The sequence below is a fragment of the Lynx canadensis genome, chromosome C2 (genome assembly GCF_007474595.2).
Source record: "Lynx canadensis isolate LIC74 chromosome C2, mLynCan4.pri.v2, whole genome shotgun sequence".
In the NCBI taxonomy this organism is placed as follows: domain Eukaryota; kingdom Metazoa; phylum Chordata; class Mammalia; order Carnivora; family Felidae; genus Lynx; species Lynx canadensis.
Window position 1 is genome coordinate 1013779 of NC_044311.2, and position 24908 is coordinate 1038686.

General features: G+C 46.6%; 1 protein-coding gene across 2 annotated transcripts in view; it reads right to left on the bottom strand.

The window, feature by feature from the left end:
* Positions 1-5885: 5885 nt before the first annotated feature.
* ABHD5 (abhydrolase domain containing 5, lysophosphatidic acid acyltransferase) overlaps positions 5886-24908 on the bottom strand; it is a 31480-nt gene continuing 12457 nt past the window's right edge. Inside the window, exons 3-7 of one of the 2 annotated variants that reach the window (XM_030329351.2) lie at positions 21952-22324; positions 13847-14001; positions 11304-11415; positions 8667-8853; positions 5886-8133 (exon numbers count right to left, since the gene is read on the bottom strand). In XM_030329351.2, coding sequence (XP_030185211.1) covers positions 8044-8133; positions 8667-8853; positions 11304-11415; positions 13847-14001; positions 21952-22324 — 917 coding nt within the window. In that variant the 3' untranslated portion in view covers positions 5886-8043. The remainder of the gene's footprint in view (positions 8134-8666; positions 8854-11303; positions 11416-13846; positions 14002-21951; positions 22325-24908) is intronic. The other variant, XM_030329352.1, reaches the window with a different exon arrangement.

Consider the following 24908-nt stretch of genomic DNA (forward strand, 5'->3'; position numbering starts at 1 on the left):
GGTCCACGGAACCGGTAGCGAGGGTGGAACAGGCACCGGCTTATTCCTCGCTGCCCAGTCTCTCAGGAGCCAGGAAACCCTTGCCTTACAAGCCTCCCAGCAGATTGAAAAGAGCAGTTTCGATCTGTGCTGAGAACGCCAGCTGCTTGAGTGTTGAGGGAGGGTCTCTGCGTCTTCCTGCGTCCGGGGTCTTATGTTCAAGGCTCAGTGGTGGCTGTTTTCGGCGCTCAGGCCTCATTCCTCTTCCGGGCTCTCAGCGGTGTCTCCGGTAGTTGGAGGAGAGGTATGTGTGCGACCTCTGACCTAACGACCGGCTCCCGTCCCCCCGGGCCAAAGATTAATGATGAGGTACGGGTCAGAGCCCCAATTCACAGGTCACAGGACTGCGATTACCAGAATTCCAGATCCTCGCTCCTCCGAATCAGCATAGTAAACAAACCCCTTCTTAGATCAGATCATTCTTTTCAAATTCCTTTGTGATCGGCATTGGGCGGCGGAGATGCGGAGGGAATGTGTCAGCAGCATCACCCTTTAGGGTTCGGGGGGTTAGTTTTAGGGGACTGGGAATAGTCTCCGTCAGCAACGAGGAAGTTTGAAAGCGTTCACCCCTCGAGACTGTTGCCGGCTTCCAGGCTAATAAGACTTCACTCATCTTCCGCTACAGTTGCCGCCGCGGGGTTCCGAGTAAGGCAGAACATTGCACCTCTTCACCAACCGAAGTCGAATTTGGCATTCCTCAAGAATTCAACCGTTTTGCTTCTGTCGGCTTGGTAAAAATTTGCAGCACTAAGGCTCCTGGATGACAACGAACCAGCCTGGCTCCAACCATAAATAGGAGAAGTAAATTCCAGAGAGGGCAGAGGCCTCCGGAACAGTGTACCAGTGAAATGTTGCAAGCTTCTGGAGCCCTCGGTGGGCAGGGAGAGCAAGGCCTGTGAGGCCACTGAAAGCTAAAGATAGACGGGCTTAAAAAAAAAAAAAAAAAGAAAAAAGGCAGCCTTAGAGAGAGGAGACAGAAATGGTGGTTTCCAGACGGGACATTGACTGCAAACTATATTTGGTTTTCATCTCAGCTAAGTGTGGGGCCTCATTCTCTAAAAGCAGCGCACATACCCACACTGCTTTTCCTGCCTGGGCTAATTCTTATTTACATTTTTCCGGTAAACCGAAACATCCACAGATCGCTAGATGTGGCCACAACAGTCTGAGGGTGAGTAAAGTAGGAACAGAAATAACACGCAAGCGTGTGTTACAGCAAAGCCCGCCTCCACCTAGCCAAGTCTCAAGCTCGTACGGAAAGAACACTAGGGGACAGTGATTCCCGAAGTCTGGGAGCGAACAGCTAAGTCCCAGTTCTTAGCCTGAGAGAAGCCACAAGGTGGGGAGAGGCCCAGAACTCCGGTGGAAACCCGGGAGTCTGTCTGGGTTTTAAGAAGCAGAAGACAGAGTTCAGGGCAAGCACGGCCACTGCGAAACGAGGAGGGAGCCCTGCAAAGCCACAGACCGGAGCCCCAGGTCTGACTGTGACCTCTGCCCGTTTCTGGCTGTGTGCAGGGCAGACCACAGCCGATGAGACCTCAGCGGCCGCCGAGAAACAGCGTCTGCAGGTCGAGTCCAACCCAACCGACTGATGAACCACAGAATCGACACTCCCCGCTCCGACGTATTGAGGAATTGGGGGCGGGGGGGGGGGGGGCGCCCGTTGAAAATGTGGATTCCCAGTCCCTACCCACAGATCGGCAGAATCAGAATCTCTTGGGTACAGTGCCTCGACTGTGCGCTTGTAACCGGCAGCCTCGATGACTCAGACACGCGAGAGTTTGTGCTTCGCGGCTCTGAGCGCTGGCACGGTCCACATCTCATGCTTAGCTTTTGCCAAAACAGGCTGCGCTTGAGGGTGCGGCGTCTGTCGTGGCCAAGGAAGTCTGTCATCTGCCAAGAAGATGTGTCAGCTGCCGGAATCCTCGCTGCCGGCCACTCGAAGCCGAGAGGTCATTCGGAAGCACGGAGGAGATGCTTCTCCCCAAAGAGCATCACGGAAACCTCCTTGATATGGAAGGGCGCCACGCAGAGACGGGACAGCCGTCTGTCAGCATGAGGCCTTCCCCGCTGCCATCTTGGGCTCCCCAGACCCCCCCCCCCCCCCCACCGTACCCTGGTGCTTCTCCCACTTCGCGGAAAGCAGCTTTTGCAAGTCTTGAGCAGATAGGTGTTAAAGACCTGCTGGGGTTCTCGCAGGCCAGCAGGCATCTAGCAAGCTGCTTGGCTCAGGAAGGTGAGATAGCGGTCATTCGTGCCTGGCACCCTGGTCGCCCCATTTAGTTGTTCCCGTGGCTGTTATGTTCCAATTATAAGAACACTCACAGAAAACAAAACAAGGAAGCAACTTGCAATCAACACGACGGACATAGCAGCGATGTCTCTCACGCAGCTAATCTCCCCACGCTGGTCGTTGTGACTGACGTGTCTGATTTTACCAAGGAGCAAAGGGGGCCCTGTCTCCACGAGTGTCCAGTGTCCTACAGTTGTGGCGAAACTGCCTTGGAACTCCCAGCCCTCACGTCTGCCAGCCAGGCGACCCCTCTCCCAGGATGAATGCAATGGTTGCTAAAGACAAAGTAGGCATGGGATATTCTAAATTTTCAATTAGTGGGCTCTTCATGGAAACCTGGTAAGCCTTGAATACGCAGAATTTTTTGAAGGGTTAAAACATACGGTGGACTAGAATTCCTCACCCGTTCATTTGGAAAACTACTTGCTAAGAATGTTCTCCAATCTTAAATCTGGGAGCTGATCTAATTAAGTGATCCCAAAGCCAGGCTACAGCCGGAAAACAGACAAATACATTTTAATCAGTTCTAATTTAACATTAAAATAGCAGGAGAGATATGGTGGTGCATATGAGATGGGGAGAGAGAGAGAAAAAGGTAGAGACATCAAGATATATACATATATGTCTATTATAATATCTCTTATATATAGTAGACTTAGAAGTATAGAGAACTATATATATCCTAATTCAGATGCCCCTTGGTACAGGTGTATGCAAAATTAAACAAATGAAGAGGGCAGTTTCCTGTCGGGACCGTGTTTCTGTTTTAGAACAGAGACAGACAAATTGTGACTTTAGAGCTCAGTTTTAATTAAATCACTGAGCTTAGAGCCTTACCAACTCTGAACGCCTGCCCCTCTTCCCCCAGTCTGGGTCTGCACATCCACACAGATAACACCACAACTGGTAAGTTACTTTGTTACCTAGTTAGCATTAGCCAAGGTGTTGGGTTTTTCTTTCCTATTTATGTATTTTTACCAAAACAATGAATACACCAGGTTCCGAAATTTACAAGAACATATAAAACAGGCTTGCCCTTGTTCAAAGCTAACTGCTATTAACAAACTCATGTACATGTTTATCCTCCCAAAAATGTCTATTTATATCAGCATGAAAGTATATCCTTATGTAACTTCTGAGACACACACTCTTCTATATGTATTTATATATGTGTGCATATATGTGTGTGTGTGATATATATGTATATTATACACACACAATTCTGAATTCTTTTTCATTATTTTCATTAAAGATATTTTGAAAATTTTCCATATTTTGACTTAGAGATCTACATTATAGATTTACCTCGTATTTTTTCAGCTTCATTGAGATGTTACTGGCATATAACGTAAGTAAGTTTAAAGTATACAATGTGACGATTTGACACACTTATATATTGAGACCTACCTCATTTTTAAGGCTGCATAATATTCCAGAGTATGAATGTATTACAATTTAGGCATATATTGGGTTCCAGACTTCTAATGTTACAATGTTGCAATAAACATCTTGTAGATGTTTTTTGCACATGGGTGCTGATGTATTTGTGAGACTGAGAACTGGAAACAAAATTGCTGCGTCAGGTGACATTTATAATTTTACCATATAAATTACCTGCCGAGGGTAACAGCTATTTACAGTCCTACCGGAAGGATGTGGGAATTCCTATTTGCCCTCAGCCTTGCTAGTGCATCACCCCCACCATTCTCTCCTGCAACACCATTCCCCCCCCACCCCTCTCCGCTGGGTCATTCATCAGGTTCCCCCTCTACTATTAACACTTGTCTGCTCTTTACTTCAAAAAAAAAAAAAAAAAAAAAGGTGTCTATACTGGCAGTCTCCATCTCTCCCCGTTCTCGTCCATCCTTAAATTCCTGTTATGGAAATTCTTAAGCATGCATCAGAGTAGAACAGAATAATAACCCCCCATATAAACCCCTCTATATCTGTCACTCAGCTTCATCATAACATTCTGCTCATTTTATTTATTTCCTGCCCTCTTTTTCCTAAGTATTTTCAGTCATAAATTCGACCACAAAGACTTCAGTGTGTGTGTCTAATAGGTAAGGGCTTTAAAAAAAAACAAATGTAGTCACTATATCATTTCACCCACCATAATTAATAATTATTTAATATCATCTGATATCCAAGCCATCTTAAATTTTTCTGTCTCAAAGAAAGTCTAAGATGGTTTTGTTCAAATCAGGATGCAAACAAGTTATGTTTCCTAGTCTTTAAGTCCAACCATCCATTGTCTTTATTTTACACCTGCAATTTGTTGAAGAAACTGGGTAATCTGTCCTGTGGAATTTCCCACATTCTGGATTTCGTGTGCTGTTGACCATGTTCTTCAATATCCCACACCTTTACGAACTGATCTTCCGACGTGGAGGCTTGATTACATTCAAGTTTTGTTTTGGCCAGTAATTCAACACCGCCGGTGTTGGGTCCTTGCTATCGCAACACATTGGAGGCATTAACCTCTGGCTGTTCCTTTTTTAGTAACACTCAGATCGATCACTGGCTTCACATTTATCAACCCGAGCCATTCAACAAAACGTTTCCCGTCAACCTTTCACCTTTCAGCAGTCTAGGTCCATTATTTCACTAGAAGTGACAAAACGGTGCTTTCTTAGTCCTATCATTTCTCTGACATCTAGCTATGACTCTCACGTGAAGAACTTTCCCTTGTCAGGTCAACTGGATCCACAAAATGCTCAGGATAAATGCTTTGTTTTTCCAGTTAGCAGTTTTCAAAATAATGGCTTGGAGCCCCAGTCATCTCCAAATAGTTTTTTTTTTAAATATTTATCTACTTTGCAAGGGAGAGTGAGTGGGGGAGGGGCAAAGAGGGGGAGAGAGAGACCATCCCAAGCAGACTCTGCGCTGTCAGCACACAGCCTGACGCGGGGCTCGAACTCATGAACTGTGAGATCATGACCTGAGCTGAAACCAAGAGTTAGACTTAACCGACCGAGCGGCCCAGGCGCCCCTAGTTTTGGCGTTTTAACCATCATTGTGACCTCGTGCATCTTTATGCATTTCTCATTTCAGTCCACTTTTTTTCTAGCGTTTATTTTTGAGACAGAGAGAGACAGAGCATGAGTGGGGGAGGGGCAGAGAGAGAGGGAGACACAGAATCCAGAATCCGAAGCAGGCTCCAGGCTCCGAGCTGTCAGCGCAGAGCCCGGCGTGGGGCTCGAACCCATGAACCGTGAGATCATGACCTGAGCTGAAGTCAGATGCTTAACCAACTGTGCCACCCAGGCGCCCCATATACAGAGGCGTTTCAAAAGTGTTTTCTAAATAATATTCTGAAACCAACTCCAGGAAAACTTTGTTTTGAAAATTCGTTTTAGAAGGAAGCGGACATCCCACTAAGGGAGGCACTAAGCCAGGAACAGCCGTGCGTGGCGGTCGGGGTCCCGCACAGCAGCCTTCCCTCCCGACGCCCACCGGTGTTCCTTCCCGCACACCCACTGGACCTATGGTCCTACGGTAACTCGTGCAAACAGGCCGGGCCACACCAAAAACCCGAGAAAAATACAGCAGCTTTGTGCAACTATCACAGTAAAATTTATTCTGTAAAATACAGTTAAAGTACACTGTGCATAATTTAGCAAAGATCAAATACTGTAATAGGATTTTTTAAGAAAACATTTAGCACCCACTGTATTCTCAGGAATTTTGAGGACCGTGACCGTCTCTGCTCGCTCAATTTTCACAAGGTTACATGTTGTACAAACTAAGGGAAGATTCAACTTTTAAGAAGTCTGACAATATTTTTCAAATAAAGCAAAATCAGTAGGCAGGAAAATAAGTTCCACCTGACATCTGGGTACATCTTTTCCCCGAATCACCTGGCATGTCGTGGCCAGAAACTCCACTTGCTAAGTGAACTAGTAGCTTCCCTCCAAGGGTTGGGACCAAGTTTCCTTCACAGAGATCCTCCTGCACCAGCGAAAACTGTCATTTGCCCAATTAAGAGAGACTGCAGAGCGTGTCAAAAATGCAAAAACAGTCCCCAAATTATCCGTACCACTTAAAGGTTTGGAGCTAGCCCTCAAAGACACTAACTGCAAAGTACGGACTACTTTTGTTCGTCGGGCAGAGAGCTCGGGCAGCGTGCCTGGGCTCTCGTGTTACCTTTGGCCGTAACCTAGTTTAGGTGCCAAGTGAGACGAACTGTTCGCTGGAAACTATCTGTTGTGCTTCAGTACAATTTGCCTTTTCCTTAGTAGGGAAGGTAATGTTGAAAACAGAACATTCGGTCTTTCTGGCGGTTAATCAACATGATACAACCTTACGTTTCTTAACTATAGATTTCCTAATTAACCATTTAAAAAAGGCAACAGTCAAAACCATTAAACCTTTCTTTGCTCTAGTTCACCGTTTTTATTTATAGAACCACCTTTCTCCCAGACAAGCAATGTTACTGGAACGTAAGGCCAAGATGCCTTGTTGCTCACAGTCCTATTCCACTTTCTCTTCTGGAGCGTCTTCTCAGCAGCCAGTTACCACATGGTAATTTTCACAGTTTCAAAGTTTTCCTCGTTTTAAAACAGCAACAAAGTGTTATACTTGATGGTAGTTATGGTCAAATAGTTCCATCAACCTTGTACAGTTTTTATAATACAACTTCAAGTATGTGCATCATTTCATCAACACAAACCTCAAAAATGAAAACCAAAGAACCCCAACCACCTAGTGCCATCTCCTCCTGGTGCCTTGAGACATGAGAGCACCACCTATTTGTCTATTTCAGTGGTTAAAACGTAATCCCGTCTTAGCACCCATCTACAAGAGTTAGAGGTTAATGACAACGCATGATGGCTTACTGGAAGGTAACAGTCTCAGTATCCCCTCAGAAGGAAGTCTGTTCCTTCTGCTGCAGCTGGCTCACAGAAAAGACCATTAACGGGGGAAGAAAGGACAGACTTCTAGTTAGGGCTGTGCAGTACTTAAATCACTCAAGTATTAATGTCGTGTTTCCCTGTAAGTACACAATCATACCAGCTATAAAAGAGTTCAAGGAATTATGTTGTTGAGATACATCCAGATGAGCCACATTTAAGATGTTGACCATGGCTTTGCAGCCTTACGTAGAGGACAGAGGAAAAGCACAGAAATTAATGCTGGTGATCAACTCCCATCTTTTTAAACCAAAATCTGTTTCATCAGCACTCCATTTCAAAAACAAAGTGGAGGATTCTAAACAACTGATCGATTTTTACACAAAACTGTGATTACCTAGATCAGTCATTTAGGCATGGTAAATACGAGCAAAGAAAATAAAGTGCACCTTTCCAGGATATAAAATTATAGACCCAGTAGTCACGTTTTTAATTGGCAACACAGACTGAAATATAAAAAGTACTAGACACAACGAAGTTAGGTAGAAAGTAATAACATTTCAGTGAAAAGTGACGATCTGTCAGTACAGCAGAGGGACAGATAACCTTTTATTAAAGCTCTTAGGTTTGGAGACTCTTGAATATTTTGATTTTGTGTAGGAGAAAGGAAAGCCATTCCTCTAGAAGGCACTAACTGATTTAAATGTGCAGGCAACTCCACAAAGAAAGTGTGTGCGAAGGACAGTCGAGAAGACCGCTTGGTCTTCTGCTGTAGTCCTTACTCTGCATGGTGGACTGTGCGCTATCGCGGAGGCACCGTATCGGTCCGCAGGCTGCCCCACGTCCCCGCCAGTATGCTCAGTCGACGGTCTCACAGATCTCCTTGACCTTCTGGTTGAAGTCTTCCGGTTGATCTGCATACACATAATGCCCCGCCCCGAGGATGGCCTGGGAAAGGAAGGCGTCAGGAGGTCGGTGAGCAAAAGCATTTAAAAAAACACGATGACATAAACAAGGCACCTAGCAACGAAAGCGAGAACAGCCGCACAGAAGTAAAACGTAAGAGGATGAGCAACACTGATCTGCAGTAACTTTTACGTGTCTCCATCAACTAAGGAATCTGAGAATAAAGGGAAAGATCTATTGGACCTTACTACAATTTTACACGCAAAGAGCCATTCTAAATTGACCCGCGCCAGCAGATCGAATGAGCCGAGGGAGAACGTGCTGCCGGGTGAGGGGGGAGCTGGTCAGGGGCCACCGGAGTGTCCTCCTCCCGCCTGGGAGACGCCGCAGCTCTAGGGACCGGCAAGGCTGGCCTGGACGGGTGTGCGCGTCAGGCCCTGCCCGTCGTCGCACGTGGCATCGGGTCCGGACGGAGGCCCTGAAAGCTCGGGGATGATGCGGAGTCTCCCCGCAGGCCGACACATCGGAGCGGGCCGCACCTGGAAGCGGAAGCCCAGACGGAGCCACACACTTACTATCGTCTTCACGTACGAATGTGGCCGCAAGGACTGGATGCTGCTGCCGGAATTGCCGTCTATGCAGGATCGGGCGCCATAGATCACCGAAACCGGAATGTCAGCGCGCATTTTGCCAATTCGCTGCAGCATTGGCCTTTTTGCCCACCCGTAGGGAATGGTCATATTTCTGAACGCTGTCTCACCACTTCAGGAAAAGGAGAACAGCACACATGTGACTTCGGGGGAGGAGCGTGCATCGCGCCCCCACCGTCTCTACCGAAACCCTCGTATTCAACCTCCCCCGAAGAAAAGCCTCACTTAAAACAGAAAATGACTCACTAGAACGTGTAAGAAACAAACCCCGCAGAAGGCACACGCTTTTGTTAGATCAACAAGACTCTCTCAACTCTAGCTGACTAAAAGTCACCCTCTTCTAAATCAAACACGCAACCCTAGTTGCCGATCGTTAAATTATTAAATTCCCTATGGGGAGAGTTAAAATGTTTTCTTCACTGTAACTCATTGTGAAATGTAGAACATAGCTTTCCAACACGTGCACGGCACCAACTTTTTACCTGCAATAGTAAAGATACCAAGATGAGAAGAAATGCAGAGTGAGTATTCCTTGTGTGTTTACATCTTTTCTCTCCTGCATGTCAGGACATCTGCTGCTTAAAAAGCCCTTTCTGGCAAGGGAGAGGCCGCCTCCTGGAGCAGCCCTCAGAGACGGCAAAGGGCTCACCCGGGACCACGCCGGTCACCTGCCAGCTAGCAGTCCGGTGCCACGCCTCTTCCGTCCTGCCCACCACCCAGGAGGCAGCGTCCCTCTGCCTCAGTCGTCCAGGGCCAGGCACCAGGCAACGAGAGACCAGCCCCGGATCTCAGAGCCTACCGAAGCCGGTCCACTAGCCGGTCCTAAACCGTCTGCCGCGGCCGGCCTGGCCTCTCCTGAAGGACCCAATAAAAGTTCTGGCCTCACTTTCCCTTCACGCTTGTTTTCTGCCACGTGACCAAAGTCTCGTGCTCCCCTGTCCCGCCTCGTGGCATTCAGTGACCCCTTTCTAGGTCCTGTGAGTATAACAAACTTTGCTTTCTTGAGCCTGTGTCTTCTCTTGTGGCCACACCTGACCGCCCGTCACACAAAAGAACACAGCACACTCTGCAAACTCCCAGGACGGATCCGCTCAGCTGTCACTTCGGCTTCCTTGCAGTACCAGGCAGAACTCTGAACTGCCCGTTGTGAAGAATCCAAGTTCCACCGTAAGAAAGACAGCGAACTGGCACCGTGCCGGCACACGCAGTCACGAAACGTAGGGGGACAGGAAAGCAGGGAGACCACGCAGGAAAACAGGTGAGGTACCTGGGACTGGCCGCTAAAAACTGCTGGACCAGTCCGTACAGGGTGCCGTCCTAATCCGCCAGACCCCACGGCCCAGTGAGTCACAAAGTCGTCAATCTCTTCGGGACCCCAAGCCTCCCAGCCTCCCTCACTCCTGGCAGAGCTCTAACCCACTTTACTAACAAGACCGAGACTTCAGCACAGCAGTGGCCACGGCCTTGCCCCTTAACTAAGCAGGCGTGCGCGGTCTCAGCCAAAAGCGAGGGAGGCTGCCTCTGCACCTGGCCTCTCGGCATGTCACCCAAGTCGGAACCCTGGAAGGCTGGGGTACCACCTGCAGGTTCCGAAGTGTGGCCCGTGACCCACCCACACTGGAGTCATCTGAAGGATTTAACATGCAGCCCCGCCCACCGAATCAGTCTTAGAAACAGAGTTCAGGGGTCACACTTTTGACGGTCCCCCCCCCCCCCCCCCCCCCCCCAGCAAGTCTGGTATGCCATGAGGCAGGACAACCGGGGCTCTCCTCGGCCTGCCGAGTGCTTGACCCTCTCCCTACAACTCCGCGGCCCTGTCTTCCAGGCTCCTCCTAGCTCCCCACTATCTTCAGGCTCTTCTGTCCACTGGTGCCTTGCACCTAACATCGCTAAGTCATATATTTAAAAACGAGAGAGAAACACCTTTGTTTGGCCCTCTTGCTCCCTGTGGCGTCTCCCCTCTTCTACTCACTGACAAAACGCCTGCACAACTCCCTCCCTGTCTCCCAGCCCTCACGTATTCCTCACCCACTAGAGCAGAGCTGCTCCCGCCGGCCCAGGGTCATTAAAAAAGTGCTCAGCAAAAGAGGAGCGTTGTCATCACGTGACCTGGAACCACGCTGCAGGGCATCTCCCGGGCGTTCGTGAGACCAAATGCCCTTTGGCAGAGCAAAAGTCTCTAAAAAGATCCGTGGTGTCGCCAACTATCTCCTTTTGTTTAATCTGGCAGCCCTTTTCGCGTAGAACACGCAGACTCGGTTCGGAAACGCGGTTTTATCTGCAGTGCTGCTTTATCTCCCACCTCCGACCCCCTCCTGCAGGTGCCCAGGACCACGGCCCCCTCGGCTTACCCAGGACACTGTGCGGGGAGACAGCACACACTGCTGCCTCATCTCCCAGCGGAACCCGGGACACTTTTGCGCAGCAGACTCCCCACGAGCAGGGGAGCACGTTAACAAGCATCCGCCATTTAAGTACTGATAAAAATCTCGACTACTCACATGCTTTCAAAGAAGAAACGTGTCACACGCCGACACAGTAAACTGGAACCCTAACCCGTACCTTGGAGTCTGCACGTTGCAGTGGTAGATGTACTCTGTCACAGTGTCATCGTCAAACATTGAAGAATACTTCCGCTTGAAGTCAGGCCTTAAACGCTGCACGAGACTTAAGCCTATGTAACAGGGAGTGAACGTTCTGAGTCACAGTCAACTGCCCGACTACCCGAGAAAGGTTTTGTGTTTGCTCCCAGAACGGGCGTTACACGCAGACACAGCCACGTGTGTTTAAGTGTATATTTTAGGTGGAAAAGAGCACAGGGCCTAGTAGCTGCTCTCCTCAGGTTCCCTAAGCACTGAAATAAGGAGTAAAGAGTATTCTACATTGACTTACAGGTGTGTTTCAGGACCTCAAAACGTACAAGTTAACTTTCTAAGACTTGTCTTCATAGGAAAATAAATTCCATTAAACACGGCTCAAGTTAACTTATTAATCTTTAGTTCTCCCGCAATTGTAACCCATTAGCCTCTAAATAAAGTAAACAAACTGGGATATACAAGTCTTTCTGTGGAAAAATGAGCTGAGTCTCTGCTGGGTTTTGGACACTTCCAATCCTCCCGGCTAAGGCCATCCACTCCTGAGGGGAGAAGTAGGGCCAAGGCCCCCAGAGGAAAAAGGATGAAGGGCAGAAGCTTCCATCTGGTCCCTATTGCCCCTACCGGGGCCCCAGGGGCTAGCCAGTTTCCCTTTCTGCTGTCACTGCCCGTTATTCTAGCAAGGTCTTCTTCACCGGCCCTCCTTCCCACCTCTGAAGGAATTCTACAGCTCGGTGGAGAATTCTGATGATGTGGTTGACATTCTACGTGACCCCCCCCCCACCCCGACCATGTGCAAGCAATAGTGGCAGACAGAGGGCATGGCGGGAGAGGGCCACTCCTAAGGAGCCCCCCTCCCTCCCCAACTACTGTCTCCTAGTTTCTTTTCATACTTTACTCTTCCCACACTTGCTACATGTGGAACTGTGATCAAGCGTAATCCACTTGTATTTCAGGACTGTACAGACTAAATGCAGTTTTGAATAGGCCATCGAAGGAGGACCGGACACCTGAGAGGAGTGGCTCTGTACTACTCGGGGTCGGGGGGGGGGGGGGGTCGGTGAAAGGGTTGTGGGTGGGGCACAAAGGCTATCTGTCAGAGCGCTGAGGAAGACTGCTGTGGTCACCAACCCAAACCCTGTGCAGTCCCGTGGTTCTCCCTATCCCAAAGAGGGGTGTAGGGCAAAGAGGGGCCTAATACTTAGGAAGAGGGGAGCAGAATCTATAGCCACCTCTGCAGCAGCTATTTCCACACCCTCCCCCATCCCTCTCTTCTCGTCTTGCTGACAGAAGCCGACTCTTGTCTATGACTTAGGCAGCAACATGCCCAGGTAAGTGGGCCCCTCACTCCAGCCCCTGGCAGCGAATCATGATCGATCAGCCACAGATACGTATTGTTCTTTGCCAGCGCAAGAACTAGGGGTGGGCAGAGACATCTGGGGAGGCCTGCTGGGGCCTTCCAAGGGAACTTTCTTCCCCGACAAAGAGCATTATGGGGAGAAGGCCATTTTCCACTCTTTCCTTTCTTCTTGCTCAGAGCGCTGCTTCGTGAGATGAGGCTTCCCGCCACAGCAGCCAAACAACGTGAGGAAAAAAGGTCAGGAACCACAGCTGCAGGCCCCAAGGCCAACGTCAACGAGCCAGCTAGTACAACAAATGCTGACCACCTGCCTCCAGCCTGCTTGCTACGGGAACAACGAAAGGCCCTGTGGTTCAGACCACTGCGGTGTTCAGCTACTTGCGGCTAACAGCACTCCTCACGGATACAAGCGATGAGAGGGCAGCAGAGGTCCAGACCATCGCCATCGGGGACAAAGAGGAAAGGTAATTAATTCCCTTGGCTTTGGGGTGGAGACAGAGGAGCTGAGGGTGGAATCAGCTCTAAATCAGAGACTAACCCCTGTATTTCAAAATATGACCAGAAACACAGATCACGAGTCCCCAGAACCTCGGGTGGAAAAGGATGATTTTATCTTAACACTCTGACATTATGGGGCAAGAAGGGAATCTGGCCATACCCAGTTGCCCCGTGGTCAATCAAGTCAGGCTTTGTGATCTGCCAGCTGCGTATTGCCAACTAGCCAAAGCCTCTCTAATATCACCAACAGGTCAACAAGCTTCACTTCTTCTCCTCGTGCCCTGGGCTAGCTCACCTGCAGCGTTTCCTGCCTTCTCAGTTCTGCTGATTACCTGTAATGTTTACAGTATATTAGGTAGGTAGGTAGGTAGGTTTATATGTATAATATACTGTAAACATTACTACCTACCTACCTACCTATCTATCTATAAATCTCCTCTTTGAGAAAATCCAGTTTCATTATCTTTATGAAAGGACTGGTACTTTTTAGAGAAGGAGGAAAAAAAGTAATTTAGTAAATTAGTAATTCAGATGAGGAGAAAAAGATTCAGTCTGTTTTTAAGGTTCTGACCAACAGTGGCGATCAGTAAATACTCCTCTACTACCAACATATAAACACATTGCTTTCCTAAGATATGGATGTAAGCACTCACCAAAGGGGCCTGCAATCCTGAGGCCAGCCAAAGGGTTAAAGGGAGTCAGTGCTGCTCCCAAGGCTCTGATCCACACTGGGATTGGCCTGTCTTGATCGGCAAGGTCCGGCCGCTCAGGAAAACCCCAAGGCTCCACTAAAATGAGATGATTAACCCTGTAGGGAGGAAGAACAGAAACAATTTCATTTGGCAATCTCACCCCAGGACTCTGAAGAATTAACATGGTTTATAAAGCAAAGGTAGAATCAACCACCTCAAAAACTTTCCTATTAAAGACAAGACTAATGGCTGACCAGGCACATCACGATCTTATTGCGTGTAAACTTTCAGATGTGATAGGAGCTGAGAGGTTTACGGGAGGAAGAGGGCTTCCTTTTTCCTGGAGGTAAACGTGGATAATAAAGGCTACAACAAGAGTAGCGTCACAACAGTGGCTGACACTGTAGAAATGACTGAAGATTAATACTACCCTCGTAAAATAGCTTCAGATACCAACAACAGCGATCTCCTATGAAGCAATCATTCTAAAAATTTAAGAGGCATTAAATTAGCACTTAAGGTGGGTTCAAAAGGACTTTTAAATAAACTTTCCATAAATAAACACAGATAATGGGCTGAAATTTCCCCTAGTCTGGTAAGCATGAGCACATCTGCCCTACCCATGAGATCACAATACATGGAGAACAGATTCTGTTCCTAACCCTTTCCTAATTTTCTTCTTTAATGACCGAAGACATAGAAAATTCTCAGCCCCATCTCACATAAAATCCTTTCCTATCACTAACAGCTGTAATTGTTCCATCTTATGAAACCTCCTCCTGACGAGGGAGGACCAGAATTACCAGCAGTACTCCCACGTGCCCGCATCCGGTGTCACAGGCCATAAAGATCCTGAACAGGGCACAAAGGTCCTCGTGACTCACGTGATATTCAGCGATAACCAAAACAGCCAACAAATGAGAGCAAAAACACCCCAAGGACAAATGGACAACGATTCCTACGTCCCTTCCCTAAGTCATGACTGAAACAGAAAGGTAAAGAAGCCAGAACATGGGCACAGACGGCTATTATTCCCAATGTAAAATGTTTTATTATTTTTGCCACCACAGAGAAGGATGAGTTGATATGGAGTCCGTTCCTTTGACTGCATTTTCTCAAATACAAAGCTTTAGAGGACGGACCCAGAGCACAGAGCTCCAAGGGCCCTTGAGAACACGCAGCCCAATGTTTCATCTCACAGATGAGAAGGAAACTGAGGTGCACTGTGTGACCTGCGCCGGGACATACGGCTACTTAATGCGGAAGCAGGGCTAAACCCCCATTTCCCGATTGCAGCAAACTAAACCGTGCCAACAGGCCATAGAGCAGAAGGTTCTCTCTCTCCCCCAAGAACCTGCCAAGCAACGTAAGATGACATACCAGTAAAGGTAAAGCTTCCTTGTATCAACTCTAGGCCAGTCCGAACCCTGAAATACTAGATTTCAGAGCACTGAAAAGATGTGTAGAGTGGAGCTACCAATCTTGTGTGGAGATGTGTAATAAGTGAGATTTCCATATACTTCACGAGACTATTTTCTACTGGCGTATGGGAAGGGGATGAAAAGGAGTTTGTTTGCTTTTTTTTAACGGCAGAGGCTGATAATGGACTTCCTCCTAAATTCCTTACTACAGCCCACAGTGAGACCTGAGGGGCGGGGAGAGGCAGGCATGCCAGAGGTTTCAGTGGAATTAATGACACAGTCACCCAGTTGAAAGCAGCAGAGATTCCCATTAGGAAATAGCTCGTAGTATTCACTGTGACTCGGCTCCTGAAGAGAAAAATGAACTCTTCGTTAACACGTATTTTACCTTAAAAACTTTAAGGTAAATTAAACTTTGTTATGAATTTCTTTGGGGGTCCTGCCCCGTCTATTCTAGGCTCGTACTGATCTGCTGACCCAAGAAGGGGGAGGACGAAGGGAACTGTGAGGGAGGGCAGGTCCGGTCTATCTCTAGCTAAGTGACTGCCTTGTTTCTGCCTTAGTTTTGGCTTCCTGGTTTCACACCGATCTTCAAAATAGCATCCCTAGATAAAAACGCCAGCTTAACAAATTATGCAAAGTACACACACTAGAGAAGGCCAACTTTTTTTTTTTTTTTTTTTGAAGGGCGTGAATTGCCCCAACAATTGTTCAGTCTTGTGTCTTCAGCCGAGCATGGTGCTTAGCACACGGCAGACGCTCAGCAAACACTTGGAGTATCAGGCTGTTCCACGTTTCCACTCAGAAAGGAAAGCATGTAGGTATATAGAAACTTCATTAACTATACTCATAAAGTAAGCACAGCACTTAGTGCAAGTCTGGATTGTTTTGGTCACTATCATTTCTTAGATGAGCCTTGCAGGCCACTACCCATTAGTGGGAGTCAGCGAGCTGCTCTTTTTAATTGTAGTTTGGAACAGAAAAATATTTAACAAGTGTGATACCATTCCATGTGTGATACCAACCATACTTAGGTTGCGGCTGTTAATAAAAGGCCAGGAAATGTTATCCAGTTATAGCGGCAAAACTGGGAAGGCTAGTAGAGAAGACTTTTTGTAGGGGGCGTGAGAAGTCAGTGGCCAGAACCACGTGTGCAGTGAGGCAGTGAACTTTGAGTCTTCAAGAAAGCCTGACCACGGGTTATTACAACCTCGCAGCAGTCCAAGTTCCCAGGCTACCTTGTCACCAGCTCTGCTGGTGACAAGATTACCTCCTTGCCTGACAGAAGTTATTTGGTTTAAATGTGTATCTAAACTTACAGTAATGTCGACCCAACCCTCTGACAGTCCACAGAGGACGGCCTGACGGGATTGTTGGCTCACATCCAGGATTGAGGAACGAGTCTAGCAAGACGGCATACGTGAGTCACGCTATCAGACGTCTTCGCCAAGAAAGAGAGACTGATTCAAACGACAGGAAAAAGAACTGGCAGGGCAGGAAGGAGAGAAGAGCCTATCCGTTTCGAAACGCTTGAAGAGGCATTCTTCAAATCGGTCACCGGAGTAGGTCTTGAATTTGAAGATGGTGAGCACATTACAGCCCAAGGGCAGAGCAGGGGATGACCTCTGCTCCAACAGGCGGGGAGGAGGGAGTCTGAATGCCAACAAGGGTATTTGATATAAACCTGACTCTCATGGGCTTTAAGGTCAGCCACCAGCCAGAAATGATACAAGAAGACGATCAGGCCTAGAACCAAAGAGCACAAGGGAACCAAAGGACCTACTTACAGAAGAAGGAAAGGAGCAGGGAAAGCCAGAGGAAGAACCCTCGGCCCCAAGGCTAGCCCCAAGGCATTTCCCGCCGGCTCCGCCTCTGAGGGACAAGGCAGCAGCTCCGAGGAGAACAACGCACGAAAGACCCCCGACTTCAGGCCAAGTAGAGGAGCCTTTCTTCTCAAGTGGGGCTGGCAGGAAAATGCTCAGCCCATCTCCGTACCGTCAGGAGACAGAGCCAGGCAAGGCTGCAGGTCAGAAGACCTGAAAGTCATTGCGTGCAGAAGAAAAGACCAGTCGTAACCTATTCTACTGTATCTATTCCCTTGGCCAAACACTTCCTAAATCAGTAAGTTTCCACACGGGCCTTTTCCGTAGTTTATGACAAGGTGTTTATGGCGTAGTGCGCTTGGCTCACTCGACTCTCTCCCGTGCCCACCTTACGGGGGATCACACAGCCTGAAGAGGAAGGTAGTGGGATGGCAGCCCATGACGCCTCACGCCGCGAGTGGCCCTACTGTTTGTGACACAGCACATTAACCTACAAATGAAACTACGATGGCATCTCTCATACACATCGTGGTAAGCGAACCGAGATGAACGAAGGTCATTTGGGGGATGGGACATAGTAATTGTGCCCCCGTTTAAAGAAACCCACAAACCGGTTTGTAACCCCTCTGCTCACCAGCCACATGGCCTTTCCAGAAGGGCCCAAGCTGTCCACCTAGCAATTTCTTTCCCCACTGCCTAGAATGCTCTCCCCTTGAGACTCAACCTCAGCTTACACTGCACTTCTTCAGGTGTCATACCGGGCCAGGTTCTCCTCGAGAGCTCCCACGGACCTGCCCACCCCCTTCACACCCCTCAGCAGGTTAAGTTGTATCTCTTCTCCAGCACATCTTAAGCCTTCTAAACACATACAGTCTCTCAACATTCGTCAGGGGCGCCTGGGTGGCTCAGTCGGCTAAGCATCCGACGTCAGCTCAGGTCGTGATCTCGCAGTATTTGGGTTCAAGCCCCGTGTCGGGCTCTGTGCTGACGGCTCAGAGCCTGGAGCCTGCTTTAGTCTCCCTCTCTCTCTGCCCCTCGCCAGCTCATGCTCTGTCTCTCTCTTTCAAAAATAAACATAAAAAAACTTATATAAAAAACATTCTTTAAACACAACCAACCTGCTGGAATATAATGTTAAAGTATTTCATTCATTACCAATATTTCAATGGAGGAATCATCCAGGTGCTTTTCTACATAAAGCATCACAACTGCTCATCGCTCAGTTTTCAACCAGTATTAAGAATTGGGAAAATACGTGACTGCCGCCACAAGTTAGGCCACAAAACAACTTTTATGGACAGAGACACTCTGCTGCTCATAGACATGAAGCATCTTATGTTGACCGAATGAATAAAAATTAGGAAAAAAAATGGATCGGGTTTTATCTGTTCTCTAGCAAAAGAACGCTTCCTAAACAAGTACATTAAACTAGTAAACTATGCACTTTCATTCTGTACCTCAAACTGCCCTATAAAAATAAAAAAGGAAGAATGGGGCCACCCATAAAAGATGAGAACAGAAATAGGTATGGACTGTTGTCTTTGGGTTTGTTCCTGCACGCGTAGAAAAAATTGTTTTACTTCAGAAAGAAAAAGAAAGATTGTATTTGTTATACTGGAGGAAACAAAGAAAAAGGTAACTCTCTCAGAGTCCATTAGGAGAAAAAACAGAGACACAAGAAAAGATGCACAGTGAGTGAAGAAAATCAAGTGCATCTCCTCTGATCTCAACTAGATCATTTTTTCCTTCTTCTCAACCCCCTCCCTGCAAAATCTTTCTGAAAAGCAAAGATTTATATATTTTAATGTTTATTCATTTTTGAGAGCGAGCGAGCGAGCGAAGAGAGAGAGAGAACATGAGAACACGGGGGAGGGGCCGAGAGAGAGGGGGACAGAAATAGCCAGTCCGGGCTCTGCGCTGACGGCAGTGAGCCCACAGGGGGCTCCAATCATCGGCTCACATCGTGAGATCATGGCCTGAGCCAAAGTCGGACGCTCAACCGCCTGTGGCACCAGGGTGGCCCTCAAAGATTTAATCTCGTGACAGCACAATATAAATGGTACCTGTGGGAAAGGCGATGTGCAGTGTAGAGGCGGGAATTATACAGGAAATGTCAGTACCTCCCTCTCAATGTGGTTGCAAACCTAAAACTGCTCTAAAAAAAATGAAAATCTTTTCAAAGAGCTGGATCAAGTGAAAGCTGGGTAAGAGACATTGGGAGTAGGTAGTTCCATACTCAGTTAATACTGTTAAAAGATAAAGCAGGCATATTGAAAATGTCCAGAGTTCATTTGAGCAAAAATTTGAATGAGGCAGTGAGTGGTTAGATATGCTCCAGCAAAAGGAGCGGGGCAAAGACTTACGTAGAGAATGTGTGGAAGCAAAGAGAGTAAATTATCTGACTGGCTGTAGGTTAAAACCAAGTTGGCTATTTGTGATTGGTTGTTTTTAGGCTTCAATTTCGTAACCTTGAGGCAATTACAGGCTTAGATTTTAATTTGCTTACGTAGGCCACGAGAGCATTACAGCCACCTCAGTCTGATGGCCTCCTTGTTTCATGAACTTAACACTGGGCACCACCATGTGCCCAACCACAGTGGTCTGACTAAACGTCATGCATGATTTGGGATACCTGAAAATCCAGAGGACCTCACTATTTTGAAATTAACTTGTGTTTAAGAATGTAAGTTATACAGGTAAGAATATAGGCTTGAATAGCCAACATGGTCTTTAGACTTCTTCTCAAATACTGGGTAGCAATCGCTCGATTTAAACATGCTAATTATTTCAAGCATTCTCTCGGTGGTTCTCGGTCCTGACACATTTCTTTAGTTTTATTTCTAGCATTAGGCACAAGCACTCAAAACGCATTTTCTAAAACGCAGCCCACTAGCAGGAACCACTGGCTTGCTTTCAGAGACTTGTGCTGCCCACCATGTCATTCAAAGTATGCTGCTGTTCCCTTTCATAGAAAGTTTTAAGGTGCTCATTCTTCACTGGGTGTTGCATGTAAGTGAAGAATCACGGAAGTCTATCCCTGAAACCAGTATTTCACTGTATGTTAACTAATTAAAATTTAAATAAATAAATAAACAAATGAAAACAAAGTGCTCATTCTCTTTTGAATCACTGATTTCTTCAGAGTACTTCGTAACTGCAAATGAAACTCTCACCGACCGACCTAAATAGTAAATAGCCATGAAGGGCCAGGATTCACGGCCAGGGTCTAGCCCACATAGTCCTGTATCACATCGCCAAAGAATAAATACCACGAGAGAAACATAATAAACCCCTGATAAGAAACAAAGGAAGCCCAGCCCCCCTGCAGAGAGCCCCCTGTTATCTTATACCTGAAAAGTATCCACTTCTTCTCTTACTTTCCGCTACGAGTAGGACACAGTAGAAGATAGTAAATTCCAAAAGCCAACTAGAAACAGAGAATTTGCTGGATTTTTTTGGAAGAAGGGGTCTGTCATTTGACAACACTACAACCGGCTAGCACACCCAGGACTACAAACTCTCCAAGGGGGGAAAGTATTAAAGCTGAAGTTGAGACAAAGAACGTGTACAGAAAAAGCCACTGTTTGAGGGAAGAAAACCTCAGGGACGCAGGGCTGCTGCCCCACGCTTCCAAGTGTCGCAGCACACCTGAGGTCACGTGACGGGGCGGCCTCACAGGTGCGTGCATGCCATCTGAAAACAAACGACCATCATCCTAGGTTTCATTCACGGACCTCACCGTCAAAGTTGGCTGCAATTCTGGATTTAAAAATTAGTCTAATGAGAAAATGCACCGGCAACATAAAAATGTTGATTTTTTTTGGTCTCTTTCGGAATGATAAGGAAAAAAAAAAGCTTTTCTTCTATTTTCTTAGCACTCAAATGTGACCTTCACTCAGAGCTGAAACAAATAGGAAATAGCACAAGAAAATAAGGTAAACAAAGAAAGCAGAAGTACAAAGATTCTGAAGCAAAATTCAAGTCATTAATTCAAAACGACTCTGAAAAATAAATGTGTAACAATAAAGGTAGGGCACAGATAATAAAAACCCTGTCAGATACACTATGCAGATATATTTTCTGTAGTTTACAGGTGAGAAAACTGAAGCTTCCAGGCTGAAGGATTTGCTCTAAGCCAAAAAATAACATTGGCCCCCAGGACTTCTAATTTCTCACCTTTGGGTTCCTGTTACACTTTATTATAACCTGAAAAAGGTTAGTAAAAGCCTGTTGGGCCCAGAGATCTAATGATAACAATAACAATAAGCAATACCACTAAAACAATTCTTTTTTTTTTTTTTTTAACATTTATTTATTTTTGAGAGAGAGAGAGAGAGACAGAGAGAGACAGAGAGAGAGAGAGAGGCACCATGAGATCATGAGCAGGGGAGGGGCAGAGAGAGAGGGAAACAAAGAATCCCAAGCAGGCTCTGCACTACAGTGCACAGCCTGATGTGGGACTTTGAACTCACAAACCATGCAATCATGACCGGAGCCAAAATCAAGAGTTGGACACAACCAACTGAGCCACCCAGGCACCCCACCACTGAAACAATTCTTACTTGTGGTTTAAATTGTAGACACTCTCAAGTCTGGCAAACAGAAAGTCCTTTCCTCAAGCCTTCTACCAATGTTTAGCAAGTGTAACAAGAAAACACTGACATCATTATTTCAGTCACTAAACTGGCCATTGGTTGTGCCTATTTGGTCTCAAGGATCCTGTAAGAGAATCTGTCTTGAAAGGCTCAAACACCAACAACCACCAAAGACAGGCTAGCAGAGACCAGCAGCTGGCTGTCTCTGTTCTGTCACCATCACTTACCTTGAGGGGTACTTCAGCGAGTAAGCAGCAGCCAAGAACCCACCCAGGTTGTGTCCAAGCAAGATCATTTTGTCCAATCCCAGGGCACATCTCCACTCTTCAATGGATTCCACAAACTGATTCTCCACTTCTTCCGCATCACTGTCAAACCTGGGCCTGCTACTTCGTCCAAAGCCCAACAGGTCAAAGGCATAGATGGGTCTATCGTTGCAAAGATCTCCATAATTCAGTGCCCAGAGTCCAAGACCTCCTCCAAAACCATGGAGGAGGACAAGTGGAGTCTTGTTTGAAATATTGTGAGAGAACTTCAGTGTCCATATCTTATTCCCATTCGATATACAAACAGGTTCTTTCTTGTATGTGCAGGGGACACCTAATGAAAACATAAAAAAGAAATTCTGCTTAGTCTCCCTACTTCTCCTGAGAAGAGGAGCATTCTCAGAGCAATCAGAAATTAATAATCTTCTAGACTGGTATCAATTCAAAGGATTTTAGCCTTTATTAGGTCATTCCAAAAAAAAAAAAAAAAAGCATACATCTTACTGAAGCAAGTAATTCTCATCTAAGTGGGAAGATCTATCTCAGGGAAGTCTCAAAGTACCTGCTGCCGAGGTCTTTTCGCAAGTCATGTTAGTTCTTTGGACTTCTTTTCACATCTACCAAGTGAGGGTCTGAGGCTTCTAGAATTGGAGAGGAACTTAGTGCTCATGGACCCACTGTTTGGAGGTCTCTAACTGTGCAGACTATAGCAAAAGAATACCTTGAATTTGTCTAACACTGGAAGATTAATCACTGAAGACTGAAGTCAGACTCAAAAGAAACATTTTTCCCTAAAAAGTGACCAGGAATTTAGGGAAGGACTAACAGTATCTGTATTAAACACATAACCGGAATCTTAAGTCATTTCAAAGTTTAGTAGAAAAGAGGTGACAGGGTATGGCAGGAAGTCTTGGCATGAAGTTTTGGTTCAAGTCCAACAATAATGCAAAGAATCACAGTTTTGTAGATAAAAACTTTTACTTGCCTTCAGTGCTGTGGGACTCAACACTTTAAACCTCCCCCAAATTGACTAAAGACAAAACCAATTTGAAATTCCTTTCTGTTAAATTATCAACTGAATTATTGACACTTTAGATATACCACCTACTTGCCCGTATTCACCCGTAGTGGACAAACACCAGAGAACTGGGAGTTTCTGCCCTTCAGCCAAACAAATAATGTCAGGTTTTGTACCACACAGTAGCAGTAAAGAGGAAACTCAGCATTCATTCAGAATAGTAATGGAGCCCAGGCCTCCAAGTGGGGGGAAATGCCGTCGGTTTAGAAAAGGACATGATCCAGCATCGGTACCAAAGCAAACCACGGCAGCATTTTGAACACAGATGTCTGCGTATTCCCATCGACACCAACCGTAACCGCTATTGGGTAGCTCACCCCACTTGTTTTCCCATCTGACACTGAACCAGGGCCCGATTCTCATTCCTTTTTGCACCCCCAGACTCTCTCGGTAGGGAATCAGTAGGGAACCAGTGAGCACCACTGCCAGGAAGTATATACCCAGAGATACCAGGACTGCCCTGCCCCAACAGTGCAAGTTTGGGCAAATTTCAGTGCTCGTAAGAAATTTTAAAAACAGGTTTCCACACCGCTGAAACGCAGAATTAAGGAATCCTACGAAACTAGCACCAGAAGGAACTTAAGGATCATCCTGCCCCTTCGTTTCACAGGCAACAAATGGGAAACTGACGGTGGCTTATCCAAGATCCTGACACCACCAGACTGCAGGTCTGGGCCTGGACCAGGAATCCTTGTTCCAGTCCAGTAAGTGCTTCACCACACAAGGCCATGTGTTCTGGAACACCGAGAGCATGAGATCAGGCATAGCCAGGATCTCTGGGGAGTCCCTGAGACCCTTCCCGGAGATCTAGGAGGTCAAAACTGTTTTCATGACAAAACTAATTTTTTACTCTCATTCTTTGATGGGTATGCAGTGGAGTTTCCAGAGATCACATGGATGTGATTACCAACAGTCTTAATGCAGAAGCAGATCCGACAATCCGGTTAACCTTCTATTAAGCCAAACGTTAAAGAGGTTTGCACACAATGCTACTTTTCTCGCTACATTTCTGCTTGGGAAGTAGTTATTTTTAGAAAACATGAATCTGTAATAGGTTTCTTACTATTACTTTAAAATGAATAAATTAACATATTTCAAGTAATTCCATTTTAATTTCTAGTTGGTAAACATTGATAGCTATAACTGATAAACAAAGCTCCTTAAGGTCCTTACTAATTTAAGTCCTTTAATTAATTTAAGAGTACAGTAGGGGGGGCGCCTGGGTGACTCAGTTGGTTCAGCGTCCAACTGCGGTTCAGGTAATGATCTCACCATTCGTGGGTTCAAGCCCCACGTCGGGCTCTGTGCTGATGGCTCGGAGCCTGGAGCCTGCTTCGGATTCTGTGTCTCCCTCTCCCTCTGCCCCTCCCCTGCTTGCACGCTGTCTCTCTTAAAAATAAACATTAAAGGGGCACCTGGGTGGCTCAGTTGGTTAAGCGTCCGACTTCAGCTCAGGTCATGATCTCACAATCCATGAGTTCGAGCCCCGTGTCAGGCTCTGTGCTGACAGCTCAGAGCCTGGAGCCTGCTTCGGATTCTGTGTCTCCCTCTCTCTCTCCCCCTCCCCTGCTCATGCTCTGTCTCTCTCTGTCTCAAAAATAAATAAAAACATTAAAATTTTAAGAAAAAAAAATAATAAACATTAAAATTTTTTTTTTCTTAAAGAGTATAATAGGGACCCAAGACCAAAAAGTTTGAGAACCCCTGCTTCCCAGCGTTTCTGCACTTGTTAATAACATGGTAAAGGGAAAAACAGACCACACACAGAACCTTATCTCCAGTTTCTGGGCAATGTGACCTATGAGATCTAGTTCAGCAAACAGCTCAGTTAACTTACAGG